This window comes from Dromiciops gliroides, chromosome 1 (assembly GCF_019393635.1).
Source record: "Dromiciops gliroides isolate mDroGli1 chromosome 1, mDroGli1.pri, whole genome shotgun sequence".
Classification (NCBI taxonomy): domain Eukaryota; kingdom Metazoa; phylum Chordata; class Mammalia; order Microbiotheria; family Microbiotheriidae; genus Dromiciops; species Dromiciops gliroides.
The window spans coordinates 385790504-385807380 of NC_057861.1; the positions used below are offsets into that span (position 1 = coordinate 385790504).

At 42.4% G+C, this 16877-nt stretch overlaps 1 protein-coding gene across 1 annotated transcript in view; it reads left to right on the top strand.

Moving 5' to 3' along the window:
- Positions 1 to 2186: 2186 nt before the first annotated feature.
- Positions 2187 to 16877, top strand: part of PHLPP1 (PH domain and leucine rich repeat protein phosphatase 1) — a 295223-nt gene continuing 280532 nt past the window's right edge. Inside the window, exon 1 of the mRNA XM_043975799.1 lies at positions 2187 to 4153. Coding sequence (XP_043831734.1) covers positions 2428 to 4153 — 1726 coding nt within the window. The 5' untranslated portion in view covers positions 2187 to 2427. The remainder of the gene's footprint in view (positions 4154 to 16877) is intronic.

Sequence of the window (16877 nt, forward strand, 5' to 3'; positions counted from 1 at the left end):
GTCTTCAAAGTTTCTTTTTCTGTTATGTGTTATAGCCTGCTTATACTTACTCCATTGCCCTCTGTGTGATGCTCATTTTTAATTCTTTGGGAACAACAGTGGTTCCATGACTAGCAACCATAGAACAATATTGGTAGAACACTTGGAGAAATTTAAAATATCACATTAAAGAATCTGAGAAGTTTGTTTCTGGTTAGTGGCAATTCTACCTATAAGGCTCTTAGGTTAGATTTATCTTCAATATTCCTGCCCCTTTCATAAGAATCCTTCAAGGCCAAGTCACTTTTCCTTTCTGAGCCTCAATGTCTTCATCTGCAAAAAAAAAGGTAGTTGGTATAAGTCAGCAGTTCTCAAACTTTTTGGTCCCAGAACCCCTTTAGACTTTTATTAAAAATAATTGTTGTAATTTTTTGTTCAGTTTTATCTGACTGGAGTGGTTTGCCATTTCTTTCTCCAGCTCATTTTATAGATGAGCAACTGAGGCAAACAGGGTAAAGTGACTTGCCCAGGGTCACAACGCTAGCAAGTGTCTGAGGCCAGATTTGAATTCAGGAAGAGGAGTCTTCCTGACTTCAGGCCTGGCTCTCTATTCACTGTACCAGGGAGCTGCCCCCCAAATTGTTGAGGACCCCTCCCAAAAAAGCTTTTATGTGGTTTTGTCAGTATCTATTGACATTTACTATATTAGAAATGAAAATATCATAGTATTATTATGAAAAGTTTTGGCCTTGTGGATCCCCTGAAAGGATCTCTGCGACTCCCAGGGTTCTCCAAGCCATATTTTGAGAACTTCCGGTCTAGGTGTAGTCTAGGTAATCTTTAATATAGAATCTAGCTCAAAATCCTATCATTCTTGCCCAGAGGAAAGCATTTGGTAATCAACACTCTCACATTAAACAGGGTTTCTTGGGCAGGTTAGACATTTCCTCCCCTCATGGAAAAGCAAATCACAGATTGAAAATGAGAAATGTCCTAAATTATCTACACCAGCTCCTCGATAGGGGATACTGAATTTATAGTCTGCCTTCCTAGGATCGTGACCCGATGAACTCTGCTGTCCATGGGGTTTTCTGAACAAGGATGCTGGAGTGGTTTGCCATTTCCTTCTCCAGTGGAATAAGGCAGACAGAAGTTAAATAACTTGTCCAGGGTCACGCAGCTAGTCAGTTTCTGAGGCTGGATTTGAACTCAAGGTTTCCTGACTCTCGTCCCAGAGCTCTATCCATTGAGCCATCTAATTGCCTCCCTTCTTTTTACACATAAGGGCTGAAGTGGCCCGCTCAAGGTCATGGGTGTCACAGAGGCAGTGCCTGCCTGGATTCAAACCCAGGTCGTCCTCCGTTGCACAAGGATGCTGTCTCCCTGCACAAAGAGCACGTTCCCCACACAAAGCTGAAGGACACACATGCCCCGAGGAGTATAAGCTCGGTTGTAATTAGGAGGTTGTGGATGAGGAAAAAGGTGTGAAAGAGCCTATACACGCAAGGATGCACTTGATCAAGCCGGAATGACATCTTAGGCTAAGTGTCCTCAATGGTCATCAAGCTGCAGGAAGGAACCAGGGGCCGTTAACTGACAGACCCAACGAACGCCCCGCCCCGCCCCATGTCCAACAGTAGAGGGCACAATTCTCATCCCACACAACTCAGCTCCCGGGCTAGAGAGGGAGGGCTGGTGTGAAATGTCCGCTGGGATTCGTAGTCTTTTGCTTCCCATTTTCAGGTAGTGTTCCGTTCACTTAGAACTACATTTCCCAAGATGCCGTGCGCAGTTTCGGGTTTTCAATTTCCCACCCTCCATTCTCCTCCTCCTTTTCCCACCTGGCGACCTCCTCAGTAGCTGTGGCGGAGAGAAAACTCCCAGGAAACAGTCCCTGTACGCACGCGTCACGTTTGTTTACCCTGAAGCCCCACCTCCCTCCACGGTCTCTCTAGGGCCCTCCCCCTGCTCCGCCCCATCTCGCCGTGGAATGCCGTCATGCCAACGATGCATATTCATGAACCGGCACGGAGCTCCCCTCCCTTTCCTCCCTTGCGCCTTCCACCCACCCCAGACCACAGTTTGATTAATATTCAATGAGTGCTTCTTCGCGAGGGCTGGTTCGCCCGCGGAGGTGGGGGGGGAGGGGGGAGGGGGCGTGGCCAGTGGCCTGGGCGCCGGAGTCCGGGGCGGGGAGGAGGAGGAGGAGGAGGAGGAGGCGGTGGCCGTGAGGCGGGTGCGCGGAATGGAACCCCGAGACACCGACGGAATGCTTCGAATTGCCACATAATCCCCTGGAAAGGCAGCCCCGAACGCCATTGGCTTCTCCTTCCCGGTTCCTCCTCCTCCGCCGCCGCCGCCCGCTCCCACTCCCACCTTCGCTTCACCTCCTCCCGCTCCCTTCGCCTAGCTCCGGAGCTGGGGGGGGAGACGCACAGCTCCACTGCAATGGAGCCCGCCGCCGCGGCCACGGTGCAGCGACTCCCAGAGACCAGCAGGGAGGACCGGGCTCCGGCTCCGGCTCCGGCTCCGGCTCCGGCTCCGGCGGCCGCAGCTCTGGCGGCGGCGGCGGGGGGCGGCGGCCGGAGCCCGGAGAGCCCCGTGCCCTCGGGGACCCCGAACGTGCAGTTCCCCCCAAGCGGCGGGGCCGGGGAGGAGGCCCCCGCCGGGCCGCTGCCGGGCAAAGCCGGGGGCACAGTGCGGAGGAAGCGGAGAGGGGCGCCCCTGCTCGCGGCCAACGGGGCTCCTCCAGCCCCCGGGGCGGGTAGCGGCGCTAACTCCCTGCTCCTCCGGAGGGGGCGGCTGAAGAGGAATTTGTCCGCCGCCGCCACCACCAACACCTCTTCCTCCTCCTCTTCTTCCTCGGCCGCTGCCGCCTCCCACTCCTCCAGCGCTGCCAGCCTGGCCGCTTCTTGCTCGGCCTCGGCGTCGCTGTGCACCCGGAGCCTGGACAGGAAGACGCTGCTGCTGAAGCATCGACAGATGATGCAGCTGCAGCCGTCCGACCGGGACTGGGTGAGGCACCAGCTGCAGCGGGGCTGCGTGCACGTCTTCGACCGCCACATGGCCTCGACTTACCTGCGCCCGGTGCTCTGCACGCTGGACACCACGGCCGGAGAGGTGGCGGCCCGCCTGCTACAGCTGGGGCACAAAGGCGGCGGCGGCGTGGTCATGAAGGTTCTGGGCAAGGGTCCCTCGCCGCCGGCCCAGTCCCAGCCAGCCTGGGTGGGACCTGCCGCGGACGCCCCGACGGTCGGCCACGGGGGCGTCCCCTCCGGCAGCTGCGGGGGGCAGGTGGCCCGGGGCTCCGAAGCTCCCGGCTCCCGGTTGGGATTGACAGCGCACGACGACGAGCCCGGGGAGCAGCAGCTGAGGAAGAACGGGCTGGGGGAGCCCGCCGTCGAGGGGAAGCCGCGCACACCCCCGGGGGATTTACCGCTCCGGAGCGACGGGGCCGGGAGATTTGTGGGGTGCTTGAGCCACGGCAGCCCAGCGCCATCGGACTTCAGCCCTGGGGATCTGTACGCAGGGGTCACCGGCCCCTTGCTGGGTGACCTGCGGCCGGTGGACTGCGTGGTGGGAGGCCCGGCCTCGGACACGGAGAGTTTCAGCCTGAGCCCCAGCGCCGAGAGTGTGTCTGACCGGCTGGACCCCTACAGCAGCGGCGGCGGCGGCAGCTCCTCTTCGGAGGAGCTGGAGGCCGATTCTGCTCCTGCCCCTGCCCCTGCCCCTGCCCCGGCGCCGACAGAGGGGTCGGGCCTCGCCCATCACCCGGGCGACTCGGCTCCCTTTCGGGCGGGCGGGCCGGTGGCAGAGAAGCCCGGCGATTTCCCGCCACTCCATCCTTCACTTGATGCCCCAGCACAGTTGCCACCGAAAGCCCCGAAGGGGGTGGACAGCCGGGGTGGGGTCGCTCAGGACGGGCCTGCGGAGAAAGGAATAAGTAGTGAGCTCAAGTCGTTGCCGCCCGGGCACGGAGGTGGGGACAAGACTAGCCCGATGCCCACCCTGTACGTGCAGTTTCACGGAGAGACGACCCGTCGGCTGGAGGCACACGAGAAGCCACTGCAGATTCAAAATGACTACCTCTTCCAACTGGGATTTAGGGAGCTATGGAGGGTGCAGGAGGAGGGCATGGACTCGGAGATCGGGTGCCTCATCCGCTTTTATGCAGGTAAGAAAAAGGACCCTGCTCCCTGAGGTCACCCACCCTAAGACACCATCCCCATGGTATTAGATATGAACCTGTTTTACTGTAGAAGAAAATGTTTCCACCCCCTCCTGAGTGTATCCACTTATCTAAGGGCAAATGTAACACCTGTGTGTGTTTTCATCTATTGCTTCGTCAAAACGGTTTAATCTTAAAATGAACAATTTCTTAATCTTTAAGATTTTAGTCAAAGAACCGGGGCTGGGGGCGTTGAGTGGTGGCTTAATCACTGAAGTAGGTGTGCTAGGTTGGGTAACTGTACTAGGATGCAACAGTGTATTTAAAGTTTAGGTTGCTTTCCCTAAACCCTTCCTTCCTAATTGGTCTTTGGGTATGAAACAGTTTTTGATTTCAAGAAACTCTCCTCTATCATGCGTGATTTTCATTTTATAGGAATTAATAAAATACACACTCTCTCTCTCTCTCTCTCTCTCTCTCTCTCTCTCTCTCTCTCTCTCTCTCTCTCGTGCCCATGACATCTCTAAGAAACCTCAGCTTTGCTCCTGGTCTTTTGATTTTGTTCTCCTGGTCACCTTTTGTTGACATGTTCTTCTGTGTTTTTTCCCTCACCTTCTTCCTTGTACTACAATTTCAGGTTTGATCCTGCTGTTTAAAATTATTAGTCCAGCTGTCTCTTCCTGTTTCTTGTTTTGTTGCTCCCTTGGTGGTTTTAGTCCTGAGAAGAACTGACCCTTGAAATCCTCCACTGTTACTTAGCATACATAGGTGCTGGGCATTCTTAGTAGCCAGGTCATATTTGAATCACAAGAATTTATGAATAGCAGGGTCACTTGGGTCTCTTTACAGTTTTCATCTGAAGCCCCTTTTCTCTTCTGCAGTCCCAGGTTGACTGGTGTTGCTTTTTCAGCTAAGAGAGCTTTGGGGAGATGCTGACTTTTGGAAGGGATGAACACAGTATTTTAGTTGACATTTTTGTGACTTACATATAAACCATATTCATCCTTTCTTTTCTCAGGTTTGAAGGATTGTTTTTCAGTGAGAAGTTATATTAAACCGTGTCCTAGCTAAAGCATAAGAGATTTTCTACCAACTTTCCAGTACTTTGCCAGGGACAGGATAACATGTAATATGCTTAACCCAAATGTATGATGTATAGTTATATAAATCTTAGCTACCGTCTCATTCTTATATTGTTAAATACTCAGCTTTGCAAGAATTGTTATGTCCCTAATTAGTTTTTATTGCCACTTAGGTCTTACCAGTTGGCAAAAAGTTTATTACTATGCATGAAGATGAAACTGGCCAAATTAGAGAGATGTTCCTCCACTAAATTTCATTAGTTTTTGTAAAATTAATCATTTTTCTTAGATTTGACTTTAAAAGGGAAAATACAGCTAATGTCTTGATTGGATAAAGTTCCTTGCAAAAGTTTGATAAATGTTATAAAGTATTGGGTGATTTCTTTTTTCTTGACCCAGGTAACAGTTCCATCTTTTTTCCTATCTTTAATTTAATTAGCAAAATATTATTTATCAAAGTGTTTTACTATACTATGCCTATTGTTACTCTGGAGTGTCAGTCTCATGATCAAAATAAATGTAATGAGCAAATGTCTTTAAATCATAAGGGATATTTTGTATTTTTAATTTTACCAGTGTTCCATTTAGTACCACTGCTTTGCCAAAATATTGTAAAGGTTTCGCATTACTAGTTCTTCATTGAAAATGTTAATGCTAATTAATAGTGATAGACACTGATGTCAGCATCCTATATCAAAGCATGAATTTGGAGCCAGTTTGTTAAGGGTCAGATAAAGAAGTGACATTTTTCATAAACCTTTTGTTCCTTGTTACATTTTGCCTCTTAAGTCAGAATTACTTTGGACCAAAAAATTATTAAATGAATACACTAGGAGTGCTATATAACACTTGTTACAGATAACAGTTTAAGATGACATTGGTTTAAGTTGGTGAAAAAGAAAAAGACCTTGCTAAAAAGTGATTTCACAGTAGGGGTGACCCTCATCCCCATTCATGTACTGGGGAGGCTTTAGGTGAGCCAAATAGCACATAGTAGGACAGTCACTGTTTTATGTTACAGTCATTCTTTCCTGCAAGGATAAATAGGCCAATTTTAGTGTTTGTTCTGAATGACTTCCTTTACAAAGAGAATGAGAGAATTCAGCTGTTACTGAAATATTCTTCATACCTTTATTTTGTATTTTGTGATTAAATAGCAGTGTTGTCTTTCTTTTTATATAGTTGGGATTTAAGAAAGACTCAAGAACCTGCAACCATTAAAAAATTCCCTATTTAAATGTAGCTTATCTTTAAAAGAAATTAATTTTTAATATTTATTACTTGAGAATCTTCTTTCTCTTGGGATAAGCTAATTGTTATTTTGCTTTGTTGCTTTACATAAACTGAACCAGAATATTCTTCAAAATCAGTGAAAGGTTATTTTAGGATCTCAATTTAAATATTTATATAAAATTAATTTCTTCAGTAGATTTGAAGTCCATGCATCTAATTATAGTACTGTTCATGAAAACTTATTTTGGAAAAAAGTTATACCTCTTAAGCAGCCAATTCTCTAAGTTGATTTAAAAGATAACAATCTTTTTAATGGGACTTAATTTCTTCATCAGAAGTTGCTGCATGTAAAAGCTGTTCAGGTATAATCTAGTCATTGTAAAAGATGTTTTAAAATTTGATTACCTTTTAAAATCATGTTAAAATATGCCTGAAAGAGAATTGTCATAAATATAAAATTCTATGAATGTAAATTGATTGGCATAACTTATGGAATCATAAATATTAGTGATAAGAATTCTGTAGCAACTAGAACCAAGAGCCTGTTGATGAACTAGTGGAGTAGTGTTAAGCCATATATTTTCTTTTTTAGAATAGAGCTCCTTTCCACTGCATTTTCAAAGCCAAATTCTAGCTATTTCAGTTCAAGTTTTAACAAGGAGAAATGGTGTTGACAACCCATCCATTGTGTGTAATGCATATTCGTACCAGGCACTTTGATGTGTGATTCATTGGGATTGCTCTGAAGTGAATATCTTTACCTCTCCTGTTTCCTCTCTTCACCTTTCTGGAAATTATAAAATCTTAAACCAGGTATATGAAAACCTAGAAGGTTAAGCTGTATATTGACTGTCAGGTTCTTGTTACTGTAATTACAGTACTATTGGATAACACAGCATGAACATGTGATACCAGTGTGTGGTTGAGAACAGTCTTTTAATTTTAAGAACAAAGGGTTTGAATCCGTCTTTGCTAAAGAGCATTCTGTCTTTTCCTTTACCACCATTGTTTCATATCTATAATAATGATGGCATGGGATTTTTTGTCTTTACATGAGAAGTCTTAGAAATATGTTCACTTGTGTTATCTCATTTATTCTTACAAAAAGCCTTTGAAGTAGGGAGGAACAGGTATCATTCCTTTTTTAGAGATGGAGAAACTCATGCTTAGAGAGATTTGACTGTCTTGCCTTAGGGTTATATGTCCACAGCAGAACTGAGAATAGAACATAGGTGTGGCAGCTTGTAGTCAAATCTTTGTACTAAACTATGCCCAATTTTATACTTTTCTAACATTTGAATTATTCACTAAGTTTAAAATGTTCAGAAAATCTGCTATTTTTGCTTGCAACATAGTGAAGTTATCTTATAGTCACAAGTGGTATTTCTCATGCACATGTGTTCATTTTTACAGTGCAGCTTTTTAACATGTAAAAATGATTATTCAAGAGAGCAAATAAATAGACATTACAGACACTTTAGCTATAGTCACCCTGAAATTTTAGGTAGTGTGAAGAATTTTAGTCTTTTAAATCTCTTATTAAAGTACACCTGCATTTGTTAAACTTAGTCGTTTAACTCTGCCAAGCTAAAGCCTTCCTGTAGTTGACCCTCTCATGGTAGTGACCTTGGGCTCTCAAAGGCAATGCTAACACAAGCTCTAGCAGGTCCTACCAAGTTGGAGAAACTTTGAGTGTGGGCTGAGTTGTTGTATGCCCTTGTGGGCCTTTGTTGTATGACAGGCAGTTGAGCTAAGCCTAGAGAGGCTCCTCACCATGTTGGCTTGAGAGTGATGAATTTTGGGGCCACCCCAACTCATGAAAATCTTGTATTAAAGTTTCAGTGGTGTTTTGATCTGTTTCGGTAGAGTGATGTTCACACTCATCAGATTCTTGAGGTATTAAAGTTTGTATTGATAAGAAGTAACATAATTCATTTGAAAATCGGGCAATATTTGTGTGGATATGAGTGAAAATCCAGCCATTAACATTAGGTCGTGGCAACAATTCAGCGACAGAGAAAGAAAGAGAACTGTATTGTTTTATTTATGATAAGGTACTGAAACATCTACAGTGAAAACTCTTAAGAATTAGGGGAGAAGGGGCAGCTAGGTGGCGCAGTGGATAGAGCACCAGCCCTGGAGTCAGAAGGACCTGAGTTCAAATCCGGCCTCAGACACTTAACACTTCCTAGCTGTGTGACCCTGGGCTAGTCACTTAACCCCAACTGCCTCACAAAAAACCAAAAACCAAAACCAAACAAAAAAAGAATTAGGGGAGAAGGGAAAGGCTTATCTAGATAGGGTATTTGGATAACTCTTCCTAACTAGAACTTGTCAGTGCTGTAGTCCTTTATTATTAATGTGGTGAAATGATGGAATGTTAGAGTTAGAAGGGACCTTCGAGATCTTCCAATTCAGCTCTCTTAGTTTTACAGATTCAAAGACAGATCTAGACAGAGATGATGAGATTTGTCCAAGGTCACGCCCAGTTATTGGCTGATCCAGGTCTTGAATCTTGTTCTCCTAATTCCTAGTCCAGAGCTGTTTCCACAAAACCATATAGTTGTTAGAATCAGTTAAGCAACTGAATGATGGTTTCTGTGTGATTCCTCTCCTACAGTGTTTGTGTCACTGAGGCTGTTTTTTTTTTTTTTTAAACAGGCATTTCCCAATGACAGGAGATTCAGAGATGCCACCTGCCATTAGTATCTTTGTTTCACATGATCATTAGTTCCTCCTGGGTGAGAGAAACTAGATTTTTTTTTTGAGTGAGCAGTCCTTTAAAAAGTGGGCAAAATTTAGGATGGTTGATTTTATTTTTATTTTTAGCTACATCTCCTGCTCTAGCTTTGAAATAAATTTATGAGACATCTGTCAAATGAAGCATCTTAGATGAACGATTTTGCCATGTTCTGGGGTTGAATATTCTAGCTGGACAGGAGAAAGGGCTTAATTGTCCTGTGAAATCTGAGGAATCTTGAAGTCACTCAACAGAAAAACAATTCCCTTAAAGGGGCCTGGCATTTCAAGAGGGAGAAAAAGATGACATCAAAATGTCTAAAGCAGCTTGAGAATCCTTGGGAAAAGAAGGCCTTTTTAAAAAGGGACCCCCCCCCCCCCTTTAATCATATTCATCTGGCATGGGACTAATAATACCTACTGTAATGAAGGGTTTTCAATCTGAAGGAGCTGGATTAACATTGTAGAGTGTCTTTGGTGTCATACTCCTCTTTTGTTCTTTAGAAAACCAAAGGTGAACATAATCTAAAGAAATAAGTGCTAGAATTTCTGGTCTGTAAGGGGTATACTCTTCCTCAGTTTGTGCATTTTTTACAGCCTAAAGATGATTTGCTGTTTGTGTTTGTATTTAGCTTTTCATGGTCCAGCTACAGTAAAGTCGGGTATTTGAAACAATTCAAGGAACTGACCTGTCTCAGCATTGTTGTGAGGAAAGCATTTTCTAAACTATACTTGCAGATTTTAGACCTGGAAGGGACCTCAGCGGTCATTTGTCTAAGCCCCTTGATTTGAGAGAGGAGGAACCAAGTACAGAGAATTTAAGCATATTTCCTAAAGTTACTTGGGGCATTGGCAGGTGACAGGGCTAGAAATTGAACCTATGTCCTGTCTCCAGACTCAGAGCCCTTTCCATCTGTTTCACCAGGCACTTGAAGGACTTAATTTAATTTAATTTAATTTTTTTTTGAAGGACTTAATTTTAGATGTGAAATAGGAAGATACATTTTGGGATATGAATTGATATTGATCTGTGGGTCTGCATTAATTACAATGATTGTAGATTATTTAGAGCACACAGAAATGATACAATTCCCCATTTTATTTTTAATTTAATTCTGAAGACAGTCACGGAACAGACACCTATTATGTCTTTACTGTGTACTGTACTATATATATCATGCTGAAGATGGGTAAAAAAAGTTTATGGAACATATGACCTATATTTTATGCTGCCACTTGTGGAAAGGCTTGTACCACAGTGGTAAGGCTGACGCTTGACTTAAACCATAGTTAATTTTGCCATGTTAAGTTAGGTACAAAGCAGACTGCTATGTGAGGTGTAGGAACAGGTAGGTGGCACAGTAGATAGAGCACTGGATTCCTCTTCAGTTCAAATCCTGCCTCATACACTTAGAAGCTGTGTGGCCCTGGGCAAGTCACTTAACCCTGTTTGCCTCAGTTTCCTTATCAGTAAAATGAACTGGAGAAGGAAATGACAAACCATTCTAGTATCACCTCTGCTAAGATAACCCCTATTGGGGTCACAAATGGGATTGAAAAACAACTCAACAAAAAAATGTGATATACAGGCGGAGGTATGAGAAGAAGGTCTTTGCAGATAAGAGAGAGCAGGGAAGATTTCATGGAAGAGTGGTATTTCAGTAACTGAAGGTGGGATGGAGGGATATATTCTGGGGGAAAGGGAAGTTTTAGGTAGGAGAAAGTCAGGTGTATTTCTCAGGGACAGAGAGTAGTCCAGTTTGGCCTGAAAGGTGAGGTGGTATCAGATCATAGAGAGCCTTGAATGCCAGACATTTCATTTGATTCACACAGAACAGGGGTACCGTATCCTCACCACCCTCCCCATTTGTAACAGGATTATATAGGTCGATTAACTTTGCTTGTAAGTCACCCATAGACTACCACTTGATTTGATCACATATTTAATCATTTCCTGATCGCTAGAGTAATTTAGGGGTATATTTGCATATGTTTTCATTAATAAGGTATTGACATTTCTCAATCAGCTAAACTCAGAGAGTCTCCATCAGTTCATCAGATACTGTTTTTTAATGAATTGGAGTAACTGCCTTTCCCAATAGTAGTTAACTCATCTAGATAGAATTTGTTAGCAGTAAAGTCAATAATACAACAAAGATATAAATAATTATTTACAATTGTTGTGAGAAAGATCATAGCCAGAGAATCATATCATATTACCACTGTAACTAGAGATGACTTCCTCCTTATTTCTGCAAATATAGTCACATCATTTAGTTCACTCAGGATGGCAAAGTCTCATAAAAATTCTCTTCATCCTTTTTCAAGGTAAAGGTTAAAAGAGTTCCCATCAAAAAAACCCCTCCATCCTCTTCCTCTCTTCAGTTTCTCTCTGGCTATGACAGAAAAATAAGCAATATCTTCAGTGTCTCTGAAACTTTTACTCTGAACAGTTTTCAGACTCTTCATAAAAATCTCTTTGCAATGTTTCATCATAAAATAAAAGTTCTAACAACGGAGAAGTTTCTCCTCATTCTCTCTTTCTTCTTTATTGTTTCTCTCAAAGCATCTCCATTTACTTTCCTCGGTTTTTTAAAAAAATTGCCAGCACCAGCTGCCAAATCTTAAACATTGAATTTGGCTGCTAAAACTGCAGCAATAGTGAAAACAGCCTCTGTAGAAGTGACTTTTGAAACATATTACACTCACAGCTGCCCCATGTGATAGTACAAGTGTGACATTTTGCAGGTAAGAAAAATGAGGCTCACTGAACAAAGGTGTCTCATCTTTATAACCCAGAGGTTCCAAACAGGAAAACAGTTAAAAATACTTTATTTTTAGCTTATATAAGAATTGGTATTTGTGAATGCTGGGGCTTTTTAAAAAATCCTAAGAATTTTTGACATGTTCTTTGGAAACCTGATTTGTTCATAATAAAATGGGCTCATTTCCCATTGGGCAATTAATTCTTCTTTCCTGGGCCTCAGTTTCCTCATCCATAAGATGTGAGGGTTAGACTAAATGCCCTTTCAGGTCCCTTCCATCTCAAGATTCATCATCCTGTGATCCCATTCAGTGAAACTGCACATTGAAAAGGCTAAACCCCTGGTGGGAAAGTTTGTATTGCAGTATCCTAGAAGTTTTTGAGATACCTAATTATCATAGATTTAGAGCTGGAAGGGGCCTTAGGGGTCACCTGTCCTAACCTCCTTTTTTTACAGAGGAGGAAACTGAGGTCCAGAAAGATGAAGTGAATTGTCCAAGGCTACGTAGGTGGCAGAGCCAGATTTCCAATCCAGGTCCTCTGGCTCCAAATCCAGCATTTGCTCAGAGCATCATCCTAAATTCTTTCAAAATACCATTAAAAATACCTGCTTGCAAAGTACTTTTAAAAAAAAATGCTTCGGGGCAGCTAGGTGGTGCCCTGGATAGAGCACTGGCCCTGGAGTCAGGAGGACCTGAGTTCAAATCTGGCCTCAGACACTTAACTTTTACTAGCTGTGTGACCCTGGGCAAGTCACTTAACCCCAATTGCCCCCCCCCCCCCCAATAGACCCACAGTCTTAGATTTACAGTATGGAATGTCAGGTTTTCTTTTAACTCAGGCCTTCTTTTTACATTGTCTTACAACTCATACCTTTATAAAAAAAGCAATTGAATAGGTCATTATTTTAATAATAGTAAGCTCTACTCAAGTTTTTGTGAATTGCTGCGGGTTTAATCCTTGGAACACAAGTTCTACCAAACTGGAGTGTGTATGACTCTGGTCACTGAATGTCTGTTTGAGGACCAGCCCAGGTAAATTCAGAGAGACCCACTGCCAGGGTGATAAATTTAATTAGAAATATCAAATTTGGGTGAGGTAATTAAAATACAATCCTTTTTTATTGTGAATTCAACAATCACCAGTCACAAATATCTCAAGTCTCAAAGAATAGGGAAGAGAATTATGTAAGAATTTGTGAACTCTGACTGTGTACGATGTTTTGTTTTAATTTTTAAAAGCATATATATATATGTGCATAAACACACACATACATACTCAACCAGGTGGTAACAAATTGCTTAATTTGGGTGGGTGGGTGAGGTAATTGGGAATTGCTAAATTTCATTCAACATTTCATTAACTAAATCACCTAACTTTTCCCCCTTGTAGGAAGAAGATTTTTCAGTTCTTGCTTCTTCTGTCTTTACTGAATCTTATTCCTGCATCTAGTGGAGACAAATTTTGATTCATATGCCTACTTCAGTTCCTAACATCTTAGAACATTGGTATTATATTCCCAAATTCCTGATACTTTCTGAAGACCTAGACAGAGTAAAGTATGAACTGTACTTGTTAAGTATTTTCACTGTAATATAGAATGTCTGTTCCTTCTTTAATTTACAGTTGAGGGCACTGGACTACTGAGCAGGGAGGTGGCTTATCATACTGAGGTCACATAGGGCTAGTCAAGTAGCCATGCTGGTTCTTGTCCAGGAGAAGTTCTGTTTTAGAGTCTTTTTTTTTTTTCCCCAATTTTTTTTTTAGTGAGGCAGTTGGGATTAAGTGACTTGCCCAGGGTCACACAGCTAGTAAGTGTCAAGTGTCTGAGGTAAGATTTGAACTCAGGTACTCCTGAATCCAGGGCCGGTACTTTATCCACTGCACCACCTAGCTGCCCCTGAGAAGTTCTGTTTATAGGAATTTGTTTATGTCATTCAAGTACTGTATGATTGGGGATATATTTCTAGGGACATTTCTTTTGAAACAGCATTTCCATCTGTATAAATAGGTATCTTTTGAGGTGTGGTGGATTTGGTATTCCATAAGGGGAGGGAAGTAAGTTTTCTACTATATTTGGCTGTGTAGTTAGACAGTTATACTCTTTGTTGTGAATGCTTAGAGATGGACCCATTTGATAGAGGGAAGGAGCAGTTTGATGACTCAACTCAGAGATAGAATTTTTTTGCTATCATTTTTACCCTTGTCTCTCTCTACATGGCTAAAACAAGAAAGTTGAAACCCTTAGGAAGAGAGACAGCTGATATCCTGTTACTAGCCTAGTCTCTGGGGCTAAAAGCTGGTCAAAGAGCCATATCTCAGGGGAGTGGGACAAGACATGGACATTCTCCCATTCTCATTAGGCATCATAGGACTACTGACAAAGTAGGTGGTGTCTAGACTGGATTGGATTGGATTTCCAGTCCAGTACTCTTTCTAGTATATCATGCCTCTGTGTATTGGTTTAGAGTTCTTGCTGTTTTTACTATGTTAAATTAACAAATTGTAAACAAATTGATGAACATGCTTAGCATGTTGGACCTTTCTCTGTTCCTTCCAGATCAAGACAGTTCAGTTTCTTCTGCCGTGTGGCCAGTGCTTTTAAGAGGTTGCATATCACTTTGACAGATTGTATGAGGCTTCTAATGTTCTAATGGAACAGATGGACATTTTAACTGCGCAGAGGGAAATTAGATTTCATTAATGATAGTCTCAATCCAGTAGGAGATTTGAACTTTAGCAGTATATGGTTGCTTGAGAGGAGGGGTAATGTTAGAAAATCAGAGGTGTGTAGTTAGTGTTTTGAAATGTTAATTATATTTGATTGGAAAGAAAATGGGATAGCTTACACTAATGTGTTTTTTTCTTTTTAAAGTAAGAAACCTAAGATGAAAAAGTTTACTTTCAGCTATCTCAGTTTTAAAGCAAATTCAGTGTATGTGTTTATATATGCACACACACAGATATACACACATATACATACATCTATTTTATATATATATATATATATATATATATATATATATATATATATAAAAATTCTCTTTTCTTGCATTAAGAAAATTAGGAGTATTCTCAAAGCAGTGCATTTTATATTTGGATTTACATAGTTGTATCTACAGTGATTAAAAACAATTAAAACAATTCAGCATGTTTTTCTTAGTGCTTTCTTTTCTGTACCAAATTTCAGAAGTCTTCTTCATGAAAACTGCCAGCATTTCAATTTCCTATTCTCTGAACAGGAAAAAAAAGGAAAAAAAAAAGAACTCCTTTGCTTTTACTACAGATAATCAGTCATCTGTGAGTATAAATAGGTATGTTAGGAGTGAGACATTTTACCTTGGATTGAATTTCAAATTACTCTCTTACCTTAAGCTGAATAGCATTTGTTGTGTGAAAATAACTTATCTAATCAATTAATTCCCCAGAATTTACCATTCCTTTTCCATTAAGATAAAAGAAGCTTTAAAAACACAAAAACACAAAGGGAATAAAAATTAATTGCATATGGTATATAGAATATGTACTTCAGATGCAGAAACACCGAGGAAAATTATTCCTTTTTTTTTTTTTGGTGGGGCAATGAGGGTTAAGTGACTTGCCCAGGGTCACACAGCTAGTAAGTGTCAAGTGTCTGAAGTTAGATTTGAACTCAGGTCCTCCTGAATCCAGGGCTGGTGCTTTATCCCCTGCGCCACCTAGCTGCCCAAATTATTCCTTCTTAATGGGAGTTTTCTTTTAGTGATGTGACTAGGGTGCAGCTGACATTCAGGCTTGTGTAAAATTTGAGTCTCCTGGATGAAAAGAAATAAACAGCGCTATCAATGTTCAACAAATTGGGTCCCTGTCACTCCTTTCTTCTCCCGCCTTTCTCTTCCTTTCTTTTCTTGAAAGGTTGAGAGCAGTGGTTATATTTTTGCAGCATGGGTTCAAATTAATTTTCATTAAAAAACAACAATTATGAACTAATATTGTAAATTTCCCTTGAGACTTAATTAGGGGCAAAATTTCTGACTTTTAATTAGCAAATCCTAGTGAATCTCCTATGACATGGCTAAGGGGAGGGAGGGAGAAGGAATTCTTTGTTAGATGTGCCATACCAGAGGACCCCTGTCTGTCCTTCTTCATCTTTCTCCACTCCACCCTTATAAGAAGCTTGATTTGACTGCCAAACATAGTCTTTGTGATTGACAACCCCTGCTATGTAACACCCCCCCCCCCACCCCATGCAGAGTTCACACAGTGCAGGTGAAGGAATTACCCATAACTCTAGAAGAATCCCATCATACTTTAGGAAGCTGGCAATGCTAGTGGGAGGTATTCTAGCCTGTGGTGTTGGGGTAGAGAAGAAGGAAGCAGGATGCAGAGTCAGCTCCATACCTTCTATAATAGAAGCTAGTATATTAAGGGACCCATGGTGACACATGGCCTCTTGATCCCTGTTTTGCTTCTCAAGTTCCCTAGTCAGCCCCTTGCCACCTTTGCTCCCTGGGGAGCAGCAGATGGCAATTATTTTGTAAGTGCATGCTTTTAAGAATGTTAGTTTCTCAGGAACTGCATACCAACTCTAAGATGTCATCAGCTTGCTTGGGTTCTTTCTATTCATCATCTCTGCAGATGACTCTTAAATCAACCTATGAAGCCATTATTTCTCTCTTGAACTCCAGACTTAAATCACCAATGGCTTATTTTATGTCTCTACCTCTGTAGAAGTGCTGCTGTAGAGGAGATATCTCAATCATCACATGGTCAAAATGAAATTTATGTTCTCCCCATAATCTACTGTTACAGACACCACCGTCCTCCCAGGCAAACAGGTTTGCAAAGAAATTTTTTTTTGGTGGGGCAGTGAGGGTTAAGCGACTTCCCCAGGGTCACACAGCTCGTAAGTGTCAAGTGTCTGAGGCTAGAT